We start from the raw sequence: 25,638 nt of genomic DNA, 5'->3' as shown, positions 1-25,638 counted from the left end.
AGTCCCCCTGTGATGCCATGTCACACAATGCAGCACAGATTGCATGGACGGCATGTGGTGGTGCCTTCAAACAGAAGAAGAGGACTCTCTTACTGGAGAGGAAGTGCTGCGATCCAGGGCCAAAGTCTCTGTGAGCGTCCTGGAGCTGCTTGAGTCGCTCCTCTATGGAACCCTGCAGAGAGACACACATAGACAGTGACACACATGGATTCTCCTCTATGGAACCCTGCAGAGAGACACACATGGACACATGGGTTCTCATCTATGGAACCCTGCAGAGACACACACATGGACACATGGGTTCTCATCTATGGAACCCTGCAGAGAGACACACATGGACACATGGGTTCTCATCTATGGAACCCTGCAGAGAGACACACATGGACACATGGGTTCTCATCTATGGAACCCTGCAGAGAGACACACATGGACACATGGGTTCTCATCTATGGAACCCCAGAGAGACACACATGGACACATGGGTTCTCATCTATGGAACCCCAGAGAGACACACATGGATTATCATCTATGGAACCCCGCTCCAGTTAGCAGATTAGCGTGTTGCATGCTAGTTTAGGTCCGGATTGAGCGACGGTCCGCGTGCGATTAATACTTCCGGTTCAAGATGGCGCGTCACAGGACCCGTGATTTGTAATTTGTTTGTGTAGTTTTTGCGTGGCAATGTCTACCGAGGTGCCCCAAAACATGCCGGCATGGAATGTTACTCTGTTCCCTTCTCTCTTTTCTGTCACAAACACCTGCCAAACGCACACAGTTCCATCCATGCACATGCACACACGCACACAAACAAACACGTAGGGACACCGTGTGCTTCTTCCTCCATTTGTTAACTGCAGAATAATAAATGGAGGCTCTTCTTGCAACGGCCTTTGATCAGCAGAGGGTGGGGAGGCAAAGATAGTGCAAAAGCATCTGTCTGCCTGTTGAAATGAGGACAGCAGTCTCTCGTTGCACCACGAGTGTCAGAGCAGAAGAAAACAGCTGACGGGAGGAGTGAGGATTGGGATGTGCAGGGGGATGTGTGACGGGGAAGTGGATGGAGTGAGGATTGGGATGTGCAGGGGGATGTGTGACAGGGAAGTGGATGGAGTGAGGATTGGGATGTGCAGGGGGATGTGTGACGGGGAAGTGGATGGAGTGAGGATTGGGATGTGCAGGGGGATGTGTGACAGGGAAGTGGATGCCAGCACCGCTACACGTGTCGATAGGCAGTGAAATTGCGTTGGCAGAGTAAAGTTTTCGCCGGCCTTCAGAACAACGCTCCTCATCAGTTCTGGTGCTCCCCAAATGGGATTTTAGCCTCCTAATCCTGCTCCATTTGCAAGGTATTGGATTTGCTACATGAATCGTTGTCAATTGGGTGTCGAAACGCCGCCACAAACAATTGGCGGTAATTTGCTCGGGCTGAGCCAGAGAAAGAGAAAGATAAGGGGGTGGGGGTGGGGTACAGTGCAGTCATTTAGAGCGAGTTCAATGAAAACTGCTGTATTACTGCAGTATTCCGTGAAATACAAACATCACCTTTCACAAGAACATCGCTCTCCAGTCCAAAGAATCATAGGTCGCATTTACTTTGAAAACCTGCATATCCGTGTGTTAGTCACGACTCCATATATGGTCAGGCCTCGTGACATCACGCCTCCATATATGGTCAGGCCTCGTGACATCACGCCTCCATATATGGTCAGGCCTCGTGACATCACGCCTCCATATATGGTCAGGCCTCGTGACATCACGCCTCCATACTGTATATGGTCAAGCGTCGTGACATATCACGCCTCGGACACGACATGCCACCATACTGTATATACGTAGAAGCAGAAAGCTGCTTCTCCATATTGTTTTGTTGCCATTTGTTTAGGCACTTTGAGCAGGCTGGCAGTGGAGGACCTGAGGGGTTGGGGGGGGGGGTGGGACATATCTAGGCAGTCAGTCGTGGAGATAGACAAGACCATTTATAAGCTCTAAATATAAATGTAATATAAAGTACAAGAATTTTTTAATAAATCCTAAAAACAACCATGATGACTTGAGCTATTATGACTCGAGCCATGGAACATTTTCAACATGCTGTGAAAATTTAACTGCTAACTGTGCAGATTCGTTCAATCCATTTGGCTATACACACAATTTGGGCTGCTATAAGGAAGACAAACGACCTACATTACCCGCCATTGCACACTATTGTGAGATCAACCTTGGCAAATGCATGTTATTGGCATTGGGGAAGGGAAAATCAACCAGGTGCGGTGGGACAGCACCGGGAAAGATGGGGATTTAGCATTTATCATGTTAATTAAGGGAAAATTAGGACAGAGAGAGAGAGAGAGAGAGAGAGAGATGCTTCATTGTTCTTTGGCACTGAATGATTTAGTGATGCCAGGTTAGCACAACTTGCTGAATTTAAAGTAAACCAAAAGAGAGATGGTGAACAAGAGCAAAATAAGTCTGAACCGAGCAGACGGCATGCGGTGGCGACGGTGGTACTGTGGCAGGGTGGGGTGGGTCCCCTACTATTTGTTTTTGGTTCATTAGCTGAGCTCCATCTTGCTCTAAGCAGCCATGCTGAACAATCCAATAAGTTCCAGCTTCACGGGAGACGAGCTTCATTTTGTTGCTGCGATCCAAACCGTGCATTAAAATAGAGGCAGCTTACACATCAATGCATGCGGGGACGTGCAGAGAGTGTTAGAGAGGAAGGGGTCATTAGGACGAAAATAGTAAAAATAGCAGATCTACAAGCTCTCAACGCCTATTTTATCTGCCCTTATTTTTTCAGATCGGGTCATATCGGTATCGGTGAATATGCCAGTCTAAACACTGATCCGACACAGGGGTAAGGGGTTGACACTATGGCAGGTAAATAAAATGTTGGGACAAAAAAAATGAATTGATGAATGAATTTTAAAAGTAATCGATAGATTGATAGTTGCAATCCTAGTCTACAGACGAGTGCTATTTGAGTATGTGTATAGTTTAAACTACATAATACATCATTGGCAAAGCAATAATACAACATTTGGGCTCCAGCTGTTGGCTCTGGAAATTGCATTATGCGTAATTTAACAGGTGACAAGCAACCCATTCCCCAAAACTATTTTTGGCAGAGAAAGTGTAGGAGGTACAGTATAATGTTGCCAAAAGCCCAGCATGTAGGTGCCACGGAACATGAAAGCAAGCCCTCAGAAGCAAACAAACAGTGCCAGATCAGCGTATTATACGCCAACATTCGGTGCCGGGGCGGGCCAAAGTGAACATGCTGCTTGTCATAAGGATGGGTGATAAACGCATACCTGAAGTAGCTTCCATCTGCTGTTGAGATGCTCCAGGGAGCGGGCGTTCTCCATGGACAAGTGTACGTCCGAGATGGCCAGCTGGTGGGCCAGGTCGTTGATTTGCCTCATGCCTTCTTTCACCTGGGTCAGTTCCTCCTTAAACAACTGGAGGAAAGAGAGACAGAGAGAGAGAGGGGGGGGGGAGACAAGGGCACAGTCGGGCAGAGAGGGAAAGGTTCAAGGTTGGTTGTACTTTATTGTAACATCTTTAAACTCTTTTCTTGTTTGTTCTCTGCCTTGTAAAGCACTTTGCGATGCATTTCTCTCATTCTGGTGAGTAACCTACCTAACTTCCGCTGTGATTGGCCGAGCTTTGCATAACGCTTGTACAAAGTAGCTGTTCAATCTATGTTTTACAACCATTTATAAAATACATAAATTCCCTTGCAGGGGCAGAAGACCAAACTATTCAAGCATTATAGAAAATTTCAAATTACTTTTCAAGAGAGTCAAGGAAAATTGGACAGAGGTTGTAGCAAAGGGTCAAAAGACCAATTACGCATGATCACAGTGGTAACGTGACATTGTAATTGAATTGACAATATTAGTGGGAGGGGCCTATGTAAGCAAACCACACTTTTTTCAAAATTGCGACTTTTCTAGTAATTATTATTATTATCTTGTGTACAGGTACATAAGAGTAAAACTTATTTTTGTTTGGCTTCCTGATCCAGACAATGCAGCAGCATAGATAACATCAGACATCAGTGCGAGACAGAGAGAGAGGTGCAGTTCGAGTATAATAGTGCAAAAGGTAGAGAGTGAGAAGGACTACGGAGGGGGAAAGAGGGAGTATTAGAATAAGGAAGAGACAAAATGATTAGGGGTGACAGAAAAACTAGTCAACGAGGCAGATAAGTCCACATTGATTTCTTGCAAATCTACAAAACCGGTCATCCATTTGATGACTGGCAGAGTCTCCGGTAGGAGACTCAAAGAGTCTCCAAACTCTGCCAGTCATCAAATTACTGGCTTAGGATTGCGACAAAAACAAAACAATCTCCATGAATTCAAGGCTTTATGGGTTGTGTAATTGATAGAAAATAAGTGATTTTGGGGATGAACTATGCCTTTCAAAAATGTCCTTAAATTGTCACAAAATAAAATCACAAGTGAGTGGCCACTCTTATCATCATACATGCATCATCATACATCACATTCCGTGCTCATACACAGACACACATACTGACATACACACAAAGCTGTGCATATGGGGACCCCCATGGGGGTCTTGACTCACAGGTTGAGAACCTGGTTTAAGTGGTCAAAGTCAGCATCGAGGTGTGTGGTCAAGTCTCTGCAGTTTGTCATTGTTATGAATACAGAATAGAATAGACTCTTGTTCAGACTGAAGAAGAGCCTGGTCGGCTCAAAGCTTTACCAGTAAAAAACCTTTTACTGCACTCGGGAGTATCAATTGGTGTGTGGTCTCTTTATTCTTGCATTGTTACTGATGTTATTTTTCTCCAGCACCCAACCTAGTGCTGTATTTTTCTTTTTAGATGTGCATGTTTTTTTTGGTTGTTTTACAGCCTCTTTATCTACAGAAACGAATAGACACTTCAGCACGCATTACAAACAAACCTCAGGATAAGGGAGAGATAATCGGAGTGCCGTCAAAATAGTCCAATAGAGCGCATGCATAAAGTGAGTGGCAAATCGAGTTGCAAAGTGAGTGGCAAAGTGAGTTTAACGTTGTGCGTGTGTGTGTATGCGTGCGCGTGTGTGTCCTTGCACGTCGTGTGTACACATTTTGTGCATAGTGTCTCCGTATATGCAGATGAGACCATCTGACACGGCAGCCGTCGAGAGCCAGCACAGCATGTGCTCATCGTGACTCGTGACATCTGTCCAAAACAGTGACATGATGTTGCCCTCACTTCTAATGAGCAGCGCCGCTCAATGATAGCCACACAGTCATCTAGCCATACGCTGGTCCCACAGCACGCCACTCAGTGACGACCACACAAATCACCACACCGTTTGTTCCATGACATCAAATCAACGGAGGACTAGTCGTAAGCCCTGCCATATCTCCACGACGACGAGGGAATGTCAGAACATTCCTTCGTCACCACCAGCTGCTACATCAGTGCTTCTCCATGCATCTGCGAGCGCGCCGCAACGTTCAGTCAAATGGAGGTCTCATCAATCTCCGGTTCTCTTTGAGGCGGGCTTATACAACCCATCACTTGTTGCTGCTTATTTTTTGTGATGAAAGCTGATTTTGTGTTTTGTTTTGATGTTTGTCACAGTGTGCAACTTTGGAAGGGAGGGAGGGGTAGCCGAAGGCAAATAATCTCAAGAGAGACAATTAAAACAACTTGTCAGATATTAGCAATTCATATGTAGGATTTATTCACATGTGCCGGACCATTATTGGTCCATTTTTACACTCTCAAGACTTAAATCGCCACTCAGGACGTGGCGTGCAGTGTGACTGTTGTCTCTCCCATGCAGGTACCTTGGTTGCGTCTATGTGGTCCTGCAGAGAGTCAATGAAGAGGTCTCCCACAGGCTCCCAGGCGTCCCGGACCCCCTCAGCCTGCTCCAGGGCCACAGCCAGCTCCTCCATGGCTGCCTGGGTCTGCAGCAGGCGCTCCAGGGTCCTCTCCATATGCCTGCACAGGGACCAGAGGGTCACTTCTTTACACCTATTTATATACTCTCTGGCTGAATATGTGACCAATTATACAGTATACTCACTGGCTGAATATGTGACCAATTATATACTCTCTGGCTGAATATGTGACCCATTGCAAGCACACAAATCCTTCACAATATTCAACAACTGATGTGGATTATTTTTATGATTAATTTGCAGAATGAATTGCGTCATTCCCAAATAAGTTTACAAACCTTAAATTACTTTGAATTTGGATTGAGACTGACACTCATGTGACACACTCATGTGAAGTGAGGGGCGCCTTTGGGGGCACACACACTCCATAGACTTGGCTTCCACATGAAGTCACAGGGGGCATGAATAAGACAAACAGTAAAAGTCCATAGACTTGCCTGCCACATGACGTCACAATGAAAAGCCAGGGGTTGGCTTTAAATGGCTTTAAAGCATCTTTAAAAAGTGTTACTTTTAAACCACTGCTTAGCTTTATACTAAGTGTAATGATTACTTTTGGTAACCACATAATACTCACGCACACGCACGCACGCACGCACGCACACACGCACTCACGCACACACACACCTGACCCTAACCCCTCTCTCTCCCTCATGACCTTGCGTGCGTGCGTGAGGTGAATGTGAACACAGGCTGACCTGTGGCGATCCACACAACGAGCCGTCAGCTTCTCCCACAGGTCGCTGGCCACGTTGGCCTGTTTCCACACTGACCGGCTGACGTTGAGGATGCGATGGCGAGGTGACACTTCTGCAACGGGGGGAGTCATCAGACGGGGTCATTGGGAGGGAGAGGTCACAGGAGGCCGCAAAGAAAAGGAGCAAGCAAGAGACGAAGCAGAAACAGATCACGAAACGGAACATTCGGTTCAGCCTGAAGTTTGTGAGAAATGGAGTGGGTGAATCTCAGAGATGCACAAACAGAAACAGAGATGGAGAGGAGGGGGCATTCAAGAGGAGGATAATAAGTTCATGGAGGCGCCAGAACATTATCCAGGCGGGAGGAACCAGCGGTGGAGGCTGGAGTGGCTGAGCCAAACAACGCAGGGCGTTTGAGTGGGCGGAGGAACAGCCCAGCGTTGTGGATTATTGATCGGAGCAGATGGTGCTGCAGAGCTGCATGAACTCAAGCTAATTGCTCGAGACCACCCCCCCCCCCCACACACACACACACACACACACACACACACCCACCCCCACCACAAACACAGTGTGACACCATTGGACAGAATGCCGTTAAAACAACTAACGGAGGATTTCACCTGCATGGGTCCCACCTAATGAGCTCCTGTGAGCCATGTGAGCGGGCCACGCGGTCACCGTAAATGAGATGGATCTTTTGGCACCGGCTGCACTTGGCACAGGGTGGGAGGGGGGATGACGCACAGGGTGGGAGGGGGGATGATGCACAGGGTGGGAGGGGGGATGATGTAAGGTGCAGACCTTTTCCATCGGGCAGCGTCTCCTCGTGCTCCTGGAAGGGGTGTTGTGCCAGGAAGACTTGGGCTGACTCCAGAACAGAGTAGATGAACGGACCCCTGGACTTCACATCCTCCATAAATGCCTGTGGAGAAACAAGGAGAGATAGAGATGGAGGGAGAGAGGGAGAGAGAAAGAGAGAGTTAATTGAGAGTGATGGACAGGAGGGTGGGATAGAAAAGAAAAGAAAGGGGGCTCAAGAGGAAAGAGAAGATTCAAGGCATGCTGAGGAGATGGAGATGCGCACATAGCATATACTGCACACGGAAAACTCCAACGTGCTTATGAGAGAACAGAATCACTTATTTGCATACATGGGTTACCAAGGGGCGTTCATTACTCACACTGTTCTTATATACTCTCTCTCTCTCTCTCTCTCTCTCTCTCTCTCTCTCTCTCTCTCTCTCTCTCTCTCCTGCGTTGGTCAGATCTCAAAGAGCAGTTGGCATGAGAGTCCAGCTCCGACCAGCAGCACTGACCCACAAGAAGCAGCGTTCCCTATATGCAAATAACCACAACCCTGAGTTCAGCACAAGAGAAAATACACAGGCCACTGACTGCATTAAAAAAGGCACACGCACGCACGCACGCACGCACGCACGCACGCACGCACACACGCAAACACACACACCTTGTACCTTGCCGCTAATCTTTGTACTCCATAAAAACACATTGCATTAATAAGTCAAAGTCATTTATTTAGCGGAAGCCAGCGGAGTCAATCCTCTTATAGCATGAAGAGATTACTATTTGGGAGTTGGGGAAAACTCCTACATTACTAATTGGAATTGGCGGTGTGGTGCAGCACGATGGAGACGGTGTTTGCAGTGCCATGCATGCTAAAGCTGCAGCATCGCGGCTCGCCGGTCCTGATAAAACCTGAGCCAAGCCGAGGTAAAAGGGAAGCACCACTGATCTGGCACTCGGCAAGCAACCCATGCAAAAAAAAAAGAGTGCAACAGCGCACACCGGGAGGCTGTGACTGGAGATAAGATTCCTGGTGAAGGAAAACTTCATTCCAGGCATTCCAAATGCAAGTGCACTCTACTGTATGTACAGTACTGTATTGACTCTCTCACTTTCTATCCATCTCTGTGTAACACTCCCTCTCATACTTTATTCTTATGCCACTATAGTCACTCACACTCTTCCTCTGTTGCCTGCCATGCAAGCCCCCCCATGCACCCAATTGCTTTCCCTCTGCCTAGTTAAATCCTCCTTTTATTGTCTTTATTCTTGTCTTTAGAAGCTTTGCCACCCAGAGTGGGAGATGATGACCAGGACTCCCTGAGCCGGACAGCCGCATCGTCTTAAAACTTTAAATCCGGCTAGATTTCACACTGAGAGGCTTTGGCCTTTGGTGAAGGAACATTAACAGAAACGTCTTTAGATCATATTAAGATACATTAGTGTACAGAGGAGGAGGAGGAGGAGGGGAATCAGAGGAAATCACTTCATTGACTCCATCTGAACATGATGGAATCCCATTTAACCCGCCCCCCACCACACACACACACACACACACACACACACACACACAGAGGAGAAGAGATGCTATTGCTAATCCCCCCCCCCCCCTGCAGATTCTCACATCCCAATACGTTCATATCGCAGAAAACACATATGCATTCGCGCACGCATGAATGCTGTGCACGCACGCACACCAAAAGACATCAGAATAAATCCACTTAAGATCAATAATTCACATTTCTTGAAACACTTTCATTCTCCATAGAAAACGGGGATAGCAATTTCCCTCTCTGCCTTCTGAAAAGTTTTAGCGCAAGAAGAATCTTAGATTATAAAGAGTGCCTTGGTGAGAGGAGAGGAGAGGAGAGGAGAGGAGAGGAGAGGCGAGGAGAGGAGAGGAGAGGAGAGGAGAGGAGAGGAGAGGAGAGGAGAGGAGAGGAGAGGTTTCATCTGTAACTAACTACTTTCTTTAGCAGGTTCATGCCTCAGCAAGAAGTAAAACAGTTGTGGGAGGGAGAGTGAATGTACTGTACAACAGCAACCATAGCTTTAAAGCATGAGAGAGAAACGCCTGGGGGGAGCTTAAAAAAAATACAGAAAGAGTGTGGACAAGAGATAGAGGAGTGTGTGTGATGAGTTCCAGTGGCGCAGTGCACTGAAAGTTCCTGCTCACCACCGTGGAGGGTATGGGTCCAAATCCGCCTTGAATGGTGCTTTTTTCGGGTATATACGAACACAATTTGTCTGTGTTTGGCGGCGGGTCATTGCATGTAATCCTATACGGGCTGGAGCTATGACAGTGGGTATAGGAGTAGGACGAAGGCTATACAATACATACGTCCCCCCGGTGGGGTGAGTTAGCATGGAGCCCACCAGAAGCAAAGAAAGCGTAGATAGGCAGCCCGCCAACAGCGTAGCCTACGTTTTCTAGGCTTTATATTCTTTAATTCATGTTTTGATCGGATCGCATCGATAGCTGTCTCTGGGTGTAAAGTGTGACAGTGGTTGCGGCCATTTTGAAGATGCGCGCGCATCCACTAACCACTTGTATGTGCTGCTTTCAATGGCCTGTATCTCCAAATCGGCGCAATGAATGTCGTTTCTGGTGACAACAAGGTTTTTCAACGGCCGACAGCAGCCGCTGTGATACTCGCGGTCAGGTTTTTTCTGCACCGAGCGAGAGAACAACAACCGGTCAAGACACCACACACAGGATTTTGCAGCCCTGGGTGGGTTAGTAGGGTTAGTAGGATACAACAGCAGTGACAACACACAGAAATCAATTGACAACTAAATTGGTGAGAAAAAAGGGGTAAAGGAAAAAAAGAGTAAAAGGGGGGAGGGAAAGAAGGATACAGAGAAAGAGAGAAAGAGGATATGAGGGTGATGAAAGGAGAGCGGAGGAGGAGAAAAGCATGAAGTGGTGACACAGAGAGACTGTAGCATTGCAGTATTGTATACGTCCTTTTAATTGGGTGGCTGATTTAATCGGAGGCAGGGTATACCCATTAGGCTGGGCAAGGAGAGCAAGGGAAGGCCTCCCAGTGTCAATACCAATATCCGTTCAGAGACGCTGCACAATGTGACAGCACGGAAAATTACAACGAACACTGCAACACACCGTGTGCTCATTTAACGCAACGCTAGAAAGGAACACTCTGGATTTTGCAGCGAAGGACGGAAAGAGCACTCGGCCATGGTGACAGGACCAATTACCAAGTGCGTGTGTGAGTGTGAGTGTGAGTGTGAGTGTGAGTGTGTGTGTGTGTGTGTATTTCAGCAAGCGTGCGCTTGCTGAAATATGAGTGAGAGCAACAAACAATCACACAGTTTGCATTCTTCCTCTGCAACCCCATCCCCCCCAACAAGTACTTTGGAGATTCCCTGTCAGGGATTCTAGCAGATCTTGGGTTTTTTCTCATTTTCCTACTAATCTTCTCAAATATTTCTCACCATCTGGAACTGTACTGTATACAGTGCACAAACAAGCGCGCGCGCACACACACACACACACACACACACACACACACACACACACACACACACACACACACACACACACACACACACACACACACACACACACACACACACACACACACACACACACACACACACACACACACACACACACACACACACACACACACACACACACACACACACACACACACACACACACACACACACACAGCTGGGGAGAGCATTTATGCAGTTACAAATCACAATTCAGTTTTTTCATGATTCTGCCATGTATCATGGTAAAACCCAACTTAATATATGTCTATATTTTAACTTTAGGTCTGGTAGATTAAAAGTAGAAATACCACAATGTCTGTGTGTGTGTGTGGGGGGTAGATAACTATCTACCATGCAGAGTCTATAGGGGTTCAGATCCATTGCGGGGCATCAGGCTTGGAGAGGCTTCTACGATCAGCCCATCGCCAAGTCCCTCCCCAACCTTGGTCCTTGTCCAAAAGGCACGGTATTTGTCCATATAAATAATCGATCATTTCAGTCAGGAGTCAAGAGCTTCAAAATGTCTTCTAGTCAACCAGGCCTGCAGTAGGATATGCACTGGACAAATGTGCATGCATGACATTATTTCAATAGAAATACGAGAGGAAATGACATAGGGAGAAACAGTATCCAACTCAATCAACTTTAACGACCATCTCACAGGAGTTTTCATGTAATGCACAGTAAGACATTATACATATGCAGTGATTAGTGACTCCTACAGGCTAGAGTGGTGGGGGTGTCTGTGGGAGCGTGTAGCGCCTCTGCTACACACCATAGATATTAAAAAAATAGATGCCTCATTGGTCGATGCAGTTCTTTGGAGCTATGTGTGTTGAATGAGTGGCAGAAGAATTTACACTGGGGGAGGAAGTATACGCCGGAAGTGTGGAAGGCACATTACGTCACGCTGCCACTCAAGTGATTACTGGCCAATCACAGCGCATCTTTTCCGGGACTTATCAGAACCGAACATGCGCTCATGCCTCTGCGGTGCTTCGCAAGGAACCTCGGGAATGTTTTGCCCTCCCTTGAGCACACACGCTCCAGAGCCGGAAACTACGTTTATATGTCTATGCTACACACTGGCAGGTAAACCAGTAGGGTATAATAGCAGTGACAACACAGAAAGAGAGTTTCTTCCCTATCCTTAACAAGATAGAGGAGGCCAAATATTTATGGGGCAGAGTCCAGGCTTAAACTTATGGAGGCGAATATGACAGAACTGCTGAAATTGCAAATGCGACTTGTGACAAGGATGACTGACCAAGAGGGTTATTTGAGAAAATAGAATATTGGAGGACAGCTGGAAGCGGATGTCACACCAACAGCGTCATAACGCAAGCACGTTCTGATTGAGCAGAGTTTCAATGTAAAATCTACGTCGATGAGCGTCTAAATGTTTTTCAATTGCGTTTGACTGCAACAAAGTTGAAAAAACCTCGACATTAAAGAAGGTGTCTTAAAACAAGCGTGGCGTGCTAAGGAGGCAGAGGGAATACACTGAAGTAAAGGAAAGAGAGAAACATTGTACTCATGGCACCACTAACAAAATTACTGATATTGTATCAGGGGGAAACCTGGTGGAGGTGGCAACAAAGGATTTATAGGCAGAGACGGCATTCCCTGTGTTTGTGCTTAAACCCCCGGGGAGGTGAGGATTCAATGCTTGACCTGGCAGACAGCTAGGACCACAGGGAGGACAAGGATCTATCAGAACCCACACCAGACTACAAGAAGAAAGAAAACGGCATGCCTTCAGGAGAGAAAACACGGCCATCTGAATCAAGTTAAGTCCTTACCTAAGACCACACTGGGCGCTGGCGGACACCAGGAAAGACAAACAAAGGTTTAACTTTTGTTTTTAGAGCCCTCTGTTCTCATGGGATGTACAGTATAGGACTACTTTAACCAGCAGACTAAGAAAAGCAAACTACGTCACACTGATATTAAGAATCAGCATGCTGGGCCGGCACAAAATGAACCCCGTCGCTCGTAAGATGCAATGGAAAGGTGGTCACTGCATTCACCTAAATAATGGGTTTGCCTAGTAAGAATTCAAACACTGCATTTTTGGTTTGGGGTATGCAATTTACCTCAACGGCCCTCCACTAACAAACTGTTGACAGTTTGTTGACATGTAATTTGTGGCACAGGTTATTGTAATGAAAAGGGGTGTCCAAACAACCGTGAAGTTAGGATCACTTCATATTATGTCAATGGGGTACTCAACCCAATACAGAGAAAAGAGAGAGAGAGAGAGAGACAAAGAGAAGAGTCTGAAACTGTAAACTTTATAGAATGGGCTTTAAATGTGTTCTCGTCCTCATAAAAACTGTCACAGAAGAGAGTGGCAATATTACATAATATAAGGAAGGGACCATTACAAAAACTATACTGGCCTACTCGGGAACAATGAGAGGAGGCTCAGGCTATGGATTTGGGGCGTCAAATTGACGTAAGATCATTTGGTATTTATACAGCGCGAGCGCTGAGCATGACAATTGCATCGGTTGGAAAATAACATACACTAATTGCATGCTCCTTAGTGGCGTTGTGCGCCTGTGGAAGATGGTGCCCTGAGGGAGGACGGGCACGCGCACGGCTCCACGCTCCATTTATCCCTCATCCACTAATGTTATTTGACTCTTTACAAAAACAGAGCAGGTGGTGCTTCTTAATGCCTTTTTCATACTTGGTTGCGTGCACTGAAAATAGCTGATGTGAGCTTGTATATCGTCTATTTCCAAGCACACAACTAAGTATAAACCACCCTTAAGATTGATATTGAATAATTTATATTAGTACATATTATGCAAACTGTGTTCTATCTGTGTGAGAGATGCTGTGTCATGTCCATGCTCTGAAGTCTGAACTATATTAAGAACAAGAACGTTTGATCCAATGTATGTTATATGTATTATGATGATTAAACACATTTGAGATTTGAGTCAATCAGCTTAAAGGCCAAAGGGATATAGAGAACTACATGATGTATTAGTAAGGACATGAATATTTCTGTAAACATCTGACAACTGCATAAAGACCAAAGCACACGAGTTCTTAAAAAGTTATATACCTTGAATAAGTAAATTTCACTGTGGAAGGAGGTAAGAAGGTGGAGAACTTAAAAGAGGGTCCAAGGCAGCTCTGTCCAGTTGAAGTAAAAACAAGTTTTTTTTTTTAACTGCATAAAGACTTTAGCTCTGGAGAAAGAAGAAGGACTGGTGCGGGAGAGCGGAGTGAACATCACAGAGAGATAGATAGAGCTGGTGGTCTGGGACAAGTACCTTCCCGGGGTCTTGGAATCATGTGCTATGGCTGTCACTGAATAACCAGAAGATGACCAACGGTATACTCCTTTCCTGTCCCCATCTTTCTGCCCTATCTCTCTCTACCCTCTCCTATTAAAAAATAAATAAAAGCATGAAGAAATTCCCCCCCACCTCACCACCAAATCTTTCAAAAGAAAAAGGATTTCAGTGCAGCCACCTCTCTGACCTGAAGACACCCTGGGCCTTTTGGTATCACTCTATCCAGGGTAGCTTTAATGCAAAGGAGAGACATTTTCTTCCCCATATATCTGTCCCATAGATAAGAGCCAGAGTATTAAACAGTGCAATAAAGCTATTATTGTGATGGATAGCTGAACTGCAGCAGCCTGTGATCGAACCACGTGCTAAACGAATGTAGTTAAATCCTTGTATAGGAATGCAGGGGCTCTAATGCCCAGTCCTCTGTGTTACAACCTGGAGGCTTTGGATCAGTGACCCTCTAATGAGGGTCACGATCCTCAACTGAGATACTCTCACAGGTTAGAGTAGAATGCAGCCTAGCAAAGTTAGCATATCAGATTGTGTGGAGTCCTCCTGAACCCAAATGAAAAACACTGATTTGGTTTTCTCTCTTTCTAAGAAACATGGGTTCATGTGGCCAGAGGCTTTAGAAACATGGGTTCATGTGGCCAGAGGCTTTAGAAACATGGGTTTTCAACGGCCGACAGCAGGCGCTGTGATACTTGCGGTCAGGTTTTTTCTGCACCGAGAGAACAACTGGTCAAGAAGACACACAGCATTTTGTCATTGTAACATGCTGTTACGGATATTTGGCTCTTCAAAATAAGTGTTCCGCGCGATAAAACCTTGGCAATGCTGGCGGCAAGACGCCAAATAAGGTCAGGCTGCTCATTGTTCAGTAACAACATAATTTACTTCTGTTTTCAGTAGGGTACTGTGATGTGTGCGTGCGTGCGTGCGTCACTTACGTAGTTGGCAACATTGGCAACAGTGTTGAAATGCACCTTAGCATTAAATAAATACTACAGATCAGGGTGAAACTGCAATCAATCATCTTGTCGTACAACTGTTAAGTTAATCAAAAAGCTTATTTGCTCAGATGACTCTAATCTTTTAAACCGCAAGATTGGACAGAACAGAACAGGTCCAAGGTTCCCGTGGCTGCCACTATGTCTCCAAGCTATTGATGTGAATATGAATGCGGTCAACTGGATCGTTTAATAACAGGGAACAAAGTTAACTAGATAGGCCACACATTTCACAGAAATTTCACAGTGTGTGCCTTGGTCACGTGACTTTAGTGAGGAAGTAGATGCTACTTGCAAAACGACAACAAAAAGACGCCAGGGAAGTTATATACATATCTATATCTATACATGCACCATGTCTCTGTAGGTCTGTCTGTACGGCTGTAATGTACGTGACTCGAGAACCGTTCAACCCTGCCGAGTCACCGGCTTCAAATCCTACACACACGTTCCACACAGTGCAGTGCCCGGTGTTAAGTCGGTCGGACCCACGGTTGTTCAGAACCGCCACAAAAGGCCTCTCTCTGCCTGGGCTCTGGACAGGGCCCCTGCCCAGGGTCCATATATGGAGCTGGCCACAACACTCCATATTTGGGCATGCCTGACACAGAACTCCATACTGTATATAGGAATAAAGGGGACACAGAGAGACAGAAATATCTCATACTGTATATGGGCATAAAAGGGACACAGACAGATGGGTGGAACGTGTATTCTGACACCGGTACAACGCGTATTGCATAGCCGGGTGGGGCATGGACCTCCACCTTCCATCGTTACCGACTCTGTGCTCTATTGAGCAGTGCTAGCCCCTCCTATAAACAGCTATAGTGTAGATTCTGTCTGAACACGAACATTAAATGCCATTGACAATGAATGGAGAATTTACGTCATATATATGTTGTCTGAGCGTTCAATTGTATGTTTCGGACAGCGATACCTGGTGAAACTCCCTCTGGTGTTGAACGGCTCCCACGTCGCCCCCTATGGGCAGCTGTTCCGACATCTCCTCGTCCTTGGCGGTCAGCCATTCTATGATCTCCTGCAGAGAGAGCTGGAGCTTCCCGCTGTTGTCAGAGAAGGCCTCCAGTCGCACCCTGCCAACACACACACACACACACACACACACACACACACGTTAGCGCAGCCAACTACGAAAAAACTTGATTTCCCAACAAAGCAACAATGAAGTTGACATTTGACCACTGCCTCCCACAGCTCACGGTGTCGGAAAAGCACCAGCTGTACAGCTCTCTGTTTCTGTTTCTTCAAAGTTGCTACAAAAGAAACAGATATACAGAAATGTCAAAAGGTGTCTATTCGTTGAAATTAAAATGCAACACACAGAATATTCTGTCTGTGATGTTGAATCAATATTGTCTGTTTTAGCATTCCTTCAGTGAAGTGTGCATGGTACACACAGTCCCTCTTAATAAAGCACTGTATAAATGTAAATGTACTGTATATCGCCACATACACAGCCTTGACAAATAAGAAATCAATCACGTGGAATAGCACTCCTGTATACAGTACACACACGAGACAAGTTGAGACACTATACACAGACACTATACACATTTCTATCAGTGGCACAGCTTGGGATAGGCTGGACGCAGGGTGTGAAAATGCCCTCCCGCTGCAATTACACACCAGCAACCAGCCCTGAAGCTCAAAATATCATTATTTCTGTGCGCCATCATTTGCCGGCGCACTGTCACAACACACAGAAACAGGAGAGACATCTACAATAGCAGACAGCAAACATGGAGAGATGATGAGAGCGGAACCTTAAAGAGAGAAACAGAAAGATGCAAGTGTCTCGTTGATGTTCTTATTCGGAGAGAACATGATACAACGAGGCCAACAACGGAATAAGTGTGAATTCACAAGCAGCCCATAACAATGAAAACACGGAAATAGATGCAACTCGCCTATTCTGTAAGAGTATAGTCTCTGGGAGAAGAAATAAGACAAATAGGTATACCAACGGCATGTGTGGGCTGTTACAGAGACGACAGGGCCAATAGTGTGATGACAGCACCGCTAAATAGCTCTCAGATTAACGGCAAAGCGCTGCTGACACAACGACTGAATCTAAATGTAGACAAGGGGACAATGAGAACCGACTCCAAACCAAACCACTGAGAAACAACAATGCACTGCAAAGACCAGGAGAAGACGTTACTTGGCTCCAAGCCCACCGGCACAATTAACATGTCGCGACCGGAGAGAGAGAGAGAGACTATTTCCCGGCAATTGAAAAAGAATTGAAGGGCAATTTCCTGCAGACAGAATAGAGGGGCCGCAGATGAGTTCCGACGGGTGAAGAGGGATTGCGTATCACTTCTGGGTGACACGGGTCAAAGACTCTACGCGGCCAAAACCCAGAGTGTTCATTTGACTCAGAGTAGAGCATAAATGGTCCAGTTTCAGGGGAAAGGTGTGAGTTACCATTCAGGATAGATAGGGCTGTTGGTCTGTCAGCGTGGGAACTAGTGTGAAACAGAGCGTGCCGTCCCTCAGCCTTGTAGTCAGCCCTGCAGCTCAGCCTGCTGAGGTAATTGAAACACAGAGGAAGCAGTTTGCTTTGGGCCCAGCACACCTTTAAGACTCCTTTAAGAGTTGTGTGCAAAAGGTACACACACACACACACACACACACACACACACACACGTGCATGCACACAGATGTGGATACACACACATACTGTACATACGTACTGTATACGCACAGGCACACATTTCTTTGAAACCTTAGGGGAAGCTGAGAAATTAAAGCTAACCCCACAGCCCGTAGAAGATAAGACACCTGTGGTCGTGTGTGAGGGACATCTCATTCTCGTTCGTGTGTGTGTGGTTGTCGGAGGGTTTCAACAACTTGCTGATGCCCGCCCAAAGACGTGGCAGAAAGGCTGGCAAAGTGTGCCATCTCTGCTGCCCTATATGGCGGAGCTGCCACTGCTTGTGCCCATGGAGTGCTGAGTGACATGTGTGTTGTGAAAAGGAAGGTCCCCTCCCCCTGACGAAGACCGAGGGGTCGAAACGTTATTTAATAAAGAATTTTCCTGGGAGCAGAGAAACCGTGTGCGGACATCCCTTCCTTTTCATTGTACGTATATTTTTGACCAGCACCTGTAGAATTTCTGGAGATGTGCGTGCTTCCTGTTGGATCCTATCTGACATGTGTGTTGTAACATGAGGACATATCTATGAGTTTGTGAATGTAACCTTTACTGCACCTAAAATATTTGTGTCCCTGTATGCTTTCCCTGTGTGTGTGGACAATGGACATAAATGAAGTGTTAAACTGTGTGTGTGTGTGTGTGTGTGTGTGTGTGTGTGTGTGTGTGTGTGTGTGTGTGTGTGTGCGTACGTGCGTGCGTGCTACTTGAACCAATACAGTACACGGTCAACCTCCCCTTACACACAACACTCATGCACGCACACACACACATGCTGTACTGTACACACATACAGTACACAGTCAGGGTGGATGGAGGGGGTACAGGTCATCCATCACCAGATCACACAGGCAGCTTGACGGGAAAGCTTCGAAAGGCTGCAAATCATATGCCACGCACGCACGCGACAAATAGAGCACCTGTAATGGTATCATGGACACATGGTGATGGTTGCTGCCTTACCAGGCTGATATGATAGGGGGCATACTGTACGCTCGCGCGCACACACACGCAAAATAGCATGCACATGATGCACCCAATTACAACAGTAGCTGAACTGAGCTTATTGTGGGCGTTTCATGGAGTGTTCTGCATGCAGAATGTGACATGCAAAGTAAGTTGCTGCAGAAGGAGGGAGAAAGGGTGGGTAAAGTAACAGGGGTCCACTTGTCTCTCCATGGAACAGGAGTTTGATTTCTTTAAAATGTGGTGGTGCAGAGCTGCATGCCTGAAATAGATCCCTGTGGCATCATTCATAGAGCTGTATACAGTATCTGTACAGGTGGGCTTGTGTGTGCGTGTGCGTGCGTGTGCCTTAATCTACAGTAGCAGCTCAATAACAGCCGTCTAGCTTGATGACAAAGCTAGTGATATAGTCAATAGGAACATGGCCTAATGGGATGCTGAGTGCAGGACAGACCACTTCCTGCTTCCAAGATAGGGGGGATGATCTCTCAACACACACACACACACACTGGAGCCATCGATCTGAATCACAAAAACAAACAACGAGATGGAACACACATCTCATCTGGCCATGAACATACAACGTAGAGCCATGCTTTCACATGTGTCATCTACACGGCATAATGAGATAGAAAGGTTTGCGTTACCTGGGCCACATTGAATGTCTTAACCAGACCAGATACACAAAGCTCCTGCAGGTGCTCTTGGCAGCCAGCAAAAAGTCAATAATAAGAAGATGGCTAACCCCAATCACACCCACAATGGACGATTGGCATGGAATAGTCCTGGATATTTTCAAAATGGAAAAATTAACATACATCCTAAGAACTAGACTAGACAATTTCTACCAAATTTGGAAAAATTGGATAGTGCACATTTCCCCTCTGAGAGCAGACTTTGTTTGATCTCACTGATCCTAATTGCTTTATGATCTTTGTAGAAAATGTTTGAGACACCCTTCCTCCTCTCATGGTCGAAGTCCAAAGCTGTTTTGTTTTTGCTCCCCTCAGCAATAATGTAAATACTTTTGTTTATTTTTTATTATTTTTTTTGTCTTTGTCTTTTTCTGCCCACTCTCTTCTTTTTCTCCTTCTGAAATGTACAATCTGAAGCGATATTGCCCTGTTGCCCCTCTTTTTTTTTTTTTTTACTTTTTTGTTTATTCAAGATCCAGGGTATACAGTAAATCAAAAGACATATGTGACACACCCATATGAAACGTATAAAATATAACAAAATATTGTGAGTCCGTATACGAAATATTGTGGTAGCATAAAATAAAAATAAGAAAATAAAATAAAAAGTTGCATAGTCCTATGCTAACATGGAAGCGACACCAATACAAACCACATAACCTGAATCAAGTTTTAAAACAAAAACAAGACAAACGTACGACAAGACAAGACAAGACAAGACAATATGGCATGGTCATTGGTCACCCAAAACATAATCGACGTGGTAGTGCATCCACACATGGCTCCTAATAATAAATATACTGAACAACCCAGCTGCGTCGGGAATCTACAGTAGTAGCATGCTCAAATCCAGGATTGCCCTGTTGCCCCTCTTAAGTGTGGACTTTATGTTATGTAGTCCATCTGAAGAAAGAGAGGATTATACAGAGACATTTGAGATGGAGCCACTTGGAGGGGGGATGGGGGGAGGGAGGAAAAAAATCCTGGGAATTGCACTTGTGTCCTATGTATTGCATATGTATTGCATTTCACAATGCAATATTGAAGCAATGATCTGTATGGTGTGTCCTATAAGTCCATGTAGGCTGGGCGCCTTGGGTGCATGACACAAAAAGAAAGAATCTATCTATACATACATAGAAATGCTGTCTACTGCTTTTTCCAAATAAAATAAACATTATAAAAAAAAAGGGTTTGCGTTCTAAACTCAAGGTTTATACTAAGACTAAAGTCCATAAACAACTGAAAAGAATCGCACAGACGAACATTGAGGCTCCGCTCTTTGGATACAAAAATATAATCTTTTAATCACAAAAGTGAAAAAAGTGACATCCATCGTCAACACTTTGCATTCAAAGAACCTCAACACTCTTCAGTCAGAATATGAGCCTTTTGTAAAGGGGATGGTTCGGCACAAACAAGGGACAAATTTTTTTCGCTCCTATGCTACCAAAATGTGGAACTTTTTACCTCCTTTATGATGATTTCCTGTTTTTGGCTATATAGAAGTGTGTACATCTCTAAATGTCATGATGAATTGAAAATGGTGGACCCTATTGTAAACAAGTGTAATGTCGTCCACGGTTAACATTTTTGTATCGAGTTGAAATGTACTGTAATTCAGCAAACTGGTAAAAAATACTTCAATCAATCAATCGGTTAAATGTTTTTTTAGTTTGATGTTGTCAAAGAACAGACTACAGATCCTGCTTTCATTTTTCAAGTCAATGGTTTTGGGCCCAGTTCTTCAGTGTTCACTCCGATAAAATAATAAATAATGGGCAAACAGCGATGTATAGCTCCCTAATCAGTCAAGGGAGTTCTTTGAGGAGCTGCATCATTGATTAATTCATGTACTGTACTGTGTGGGACACGGATGCCACACTGGTGTAGTCATACGACAGAGAAGAACGCTATACTGCATCACAGGGCCTCAGGGTCCACGGCAGAAAGCCCTTTGAGTCAACCCAATTCTCTCTCTCTCTCTCTCTCTCATTTGCAGGAATGACATGTGGCCAGCTATTGTAGGAGGTGTGAGGCTGTGTGATAGGAGGGGCCAGAAGGATGCCAGCAACATAGCCCCAGTCTAGCCCATTTTGGGTGGGAAACCCCTTTTGGTGTTTTATGCATCATGTTATATGCTTTAGCTGTTGAAAAATAGCAGATATACAAGCTATGAACTTGTAGGTCTGCTATTTTTGAATAAATGGTGAAAATGTGGCGCAAATTTTTGAATATATATTCTTTCAGAGTGAACGTTTTTAACTCAAATCTTTGCTGTGGGGGGGGGGGGGGGGGAATTAAAAAACTTCAGTGCACTGTGCACAATGCAAGGAATAAATGCATTCGCCATGTATCCGAAGGAAGTCTGATCCAATCACTTTTAGATTTCTCCAGTTTAATCTTTAAGTTTAAGATTTGTTGTGTTCAAGATCTGATTTTAGGCATGTTTAAGCCTCCAGGAAAATCCGTGTTGAGGTTCTTAATCCACTGTTTTTCATTAAAACGTCTTTGTCCTACTGTCCAGTTGGGATTGTGTTGAAGTCCAGCGCATTTTAGAGCTTCAATGCCGTGAGCCATGAAATGTTGCACAAATCTTGTGGTTGTCTTTTTGACATTGTTAATATTGTATCTGTGTCGTCCCAGCCTAGTACCTATTGTTTTACCCGGGCCGTTTCTCCCACATACATATTGTAAACCACATTTTTCACATGTGATTAAGTAAATGCAGTTGCTGGTTCTGGCTGTTATTTGTTGTTTAATCTCTAACACACGTTTTGTGGTTCTATTTTTTACTAATTGTTTGGGTTTGAAGTATTCTGGTCCCTGGCGTGCTGGTGTGTTGATTTCTTTTAGCTTGCTGTGTAGATAATCTTTAAGGTTTTTATTTTTTCTGTAGGCCGATATAATTTTATAATATTTTAGAAGATCATCCGTTCGGTTCTCAAAATTCCTTTTTATTCTGTTGTTGGCTAGTGTGCTCTGTGTAGAATAACTGGTTATCAGGGCCAATTTGGGGCCTGGATCCCGCACTCTTATTTCTAAGAAGTTATTTTGAGCTTTCCGGAGGAATGTCCTAGTGTATCCTCTTAGTCTGAGAGCATTAAATAGAGTTTTACAAGCTATTTTGAAATCACTTCTTTGCGTGCAAATCCTATGGAATCTTAGTAGTTGTAATTTGACTATTCCTGTGTAGGAGTGTGTCGGGTGGAATGACGTTTTGTGTAATAGGGCGTGAGTGTCTGTTTCTTTAAAGAATACTTTTAAGTCTAGTTTCCCATTTGTGTTAAAGTTTGGGCCCTTGTAGATTGTTACATCAAGAAAGTCAATCCTTTCTGTGTGTGTCACATATTTTATCGTTATGGATCTATGATGGCTATTTAAAACATCAATAAATTCCTGGAATTCTGCTATGTTCCCATATTCCAAATATATCATCCAGAAATCTATAGTAATGTGTCGGTTTAAGTCTGCATTTTTCTAGTGCTGTCTGTTCCCATATGCTCATGTAAATGTTTGCATAAGATGGTGCAAATCTCTTTCCCATGGCCGTGCCTTTGATTTGTGATGATTTCCTGTTTTTGGCTATATAGAAGTGAATATGTGTACATCTCTAAATGTCATGATGAATTGAAAATGGTGGACCCTATTGTAAACAAGTGTAATGTCAACCACGGTTAACATTTTTGTATCGAGTTGCGTGCTTGAAATGTACTGTAATTCTGCAAACTGTTAATAAATACTTCAATCAATCAATCGGTTAAATGTTTTTTTAGTTTGATGTTGTCAAAGAACAGACTACAGATCCTGCTTTCATTTTTCAAGTCAATGGTTTTGGGCCCAGTTCTTCAGTGTTCACTCCGATAAAATAATAAATAATGGGCAAACAGCGATGTATAGCTCCCTAATCAGTCAAGGGAGTTCTTTGAGGAGCTGCATCATTGATTAATTCATGTACTGTACTGTGTGGGACACGGATGCCACACTGGTGTAGTCATACGACAGAGAAGAACGCTATACTGCATCACAGGGCCTCAGGGTCCACGGCAGAAAGCCCTTTGAGTCAACCCAATTCTCTCTCTCTCTCTCTCTCATTTGCAGGAATGACATGTGGCCAGCTATTGTAGGAAGTGTGAGGCTGTGTGATAGGAGGGGCCAGAAAGATGCCAGCAACATAGCCTCAGTCTAGCCCATTTTGGGTGGGAAACCCCTTTTGGTGTTTTATGCATCATGTTATATGCTTTAGCTGTTGAAAAATAGCAGATATACAAGCTATGAACTTGTAGGTCTGCTATTTTTGAATAAATGGTGAAAATTTAGCGCAAATCTTTGAATATATATTCTTTCAGAGTGAACGTTTTTAACTCAAATCTTTGCTGTGGGGGGGGGGGGGGGGGGATTTCTGGGGTCCGTGACATGAAAATGTTTGAGAACCACTGACATAGAAATACTGTATAGGTTTCAGAAAACTTTTAGGATCTAGAAGACATTTTTGTAGAATCGTCTTCAGGTCTACATGGGCTAGCCAGCTTATGTTCTATGCACATTTCTGCATTGAGATGAAAGCACGTACTGTATATGTATATTATATATAAGGATATACGTGTCGCCACAGCCGTGCTACTGATCCAGGGCGCAGCTATAGGGCAGGAACAAATACAATATCCAAGATCAAAGTAACCCAGCACACACCAGGAGTGTTCAGAAGCCACGTTGCAAAACGCATTGTTCGCTACAATATGTTATACAACTTTATTCATTAAGATAAAGATTTAAAAAAAAGTTGAATTGTTTACTTTAATCTCGCATATGATTTACATTTCATGATGTAAAGTAGGCATATATATATATATTCCTTAGATGCTTTGGGTGAAACGCCTTGAAAGTCAAACTGTCTCATGCTGTGATGAAGCCAGCAATACTGATAGTTACTGTAGCTCGTTTTTTATTAGATAATTGTGAACTTTCAGCAATAACATCCATTCATCCATCCATCCATCTTCAACTGCTTATCCGTAGTCAGGTCGCCTTGAGATCCTGTCCATGAAAATCACAAACAGGATAGGTGACAATGGCGCAGCCCTGGCGGAGGCCAACCCCCACCGGAAATGAATCCGACTTGCTCCCGAGCACACGGACACATGTGCATGTATGTGTATGTTTTTTTGTGTAAACAAAAATAAATATGTCTATTGTAAGAGACCGGCTTAAGTGTGATGCTTGCAGAAGAACATCTCTGTATAGCAAAGTTATTCCAGCGACTTCTGCTCAGACTCAACTTTTTTGTCACATCGCCGGTTTTCAAAAAAGAAGTGGGTGAAATTCATAGAAAGGGAGAAGAAGAAAGGGGGGGGCTGTAGATACTGTAAACATTATTAACACCGGTTGCGGAAGTAGTAACACATTGGTAGGTCCACATAGCGGCACATGTATGCTTGTTGATTAGACATACAGTATGGTGCTTGGGGCAGTACCAGGGCAGGGGGTCTCCCACAAACTTACTTAATATAGAGTCACATTCATTTTAACCACTTTGCTGTATATTTTATACTTTGGCTATACAAAAATAGCAGATGTACAAGCTCATAGTGCAGCACGGAGTGGCTCTTCTGGGGACCACAGGCAGAAAGTAGCCCCCCCCCCCACAACGTAAAATATACATTTGGGAGTCCTTGACATGAAAATGTTTGAGAACCACTGGCTTAAACAAACCAAATGCACGGATGCACAGTTCCAATTGTTCACAAAACACACTTTTATATACACACACTTAACTTGTCACAAGTGTTTATTAAACACATCATAATGCAAGGCACACACTGATTGAGGTTAGGAAAAACACTTTCATTGTGTGCCAATATGAAGGACTTATTCTGTATTGATGCACTCAGACATCAATATTCTCTACATGGTACTCTGTTTTCACACACTCATGCACAAACACACACCGATAAAGCAGCGAGTGCACATTTTAGCAGACTCACTTCTCACTCTCGTTCGCACGTGCAT

General features: G+C 44.6%; 1 protein-coding gene across 5 annotated transcripts in view; it reads right to left on the bottom strand.

The window, feature by feature from the left end:
* Positions 1 to 25,638, bottom strand: part of drp2 (dystrophin related protein 2) — a 187,770-nt gene that overhangs the window by 60,943 nt on the left and 101,189 nt on the right. For all 5 annotated transcript variants that reach the window (XM_080773866.1, XM_080773869.1, XM_080773868.1 and 2 more), the window contains 6 exons: positions 16,229 to 16,385; positions 7,440 to 7,560; positions 6,636 to 6,747; positions 5,821 to 5,977; positions 3,315 to 3,461; positions 94 to 172 (listed from right to left, as the gene is read on the bottom strand). In XM_080773866.1, coding sequence (XP_080629992.1) covers positions 94 to 172; positions 3,315 to 3,461; positions 5,821 to 5,977; positions 6,636 to 6,747; positions 7,440 to 7,560; positions 16,229 to 16,385 — 773 coding nt within the window. The remainder of the gene's footprint in view (positions 1 to 93; positions 173 to 3,314; positions 3,462 to 5,820; positions 5,978 to 6,635; positions 6,748 to 7,439; positions 7,561 to 16,228; positions 16,386 to 25,638) is intronic.

This window comes from Protomyctophum bolini (assembly GCF_963924005.1).
Source record: "Protomyctophum bolini genome assembly, chromosome: 10".
Taxonomy (NCBI): domain Eukaryota; kingdom Metazoa; phylum Chordata; class Actinopteri; order Myctophiformes; family Myctophidae; genus Protomyctophum; species Protomyctophum bolini.
The sequence above is the reverse complement of the archived record's forward strand: the minus strand, read 5'-3'. Positions and strand labels throughout refer to the sequence as shown.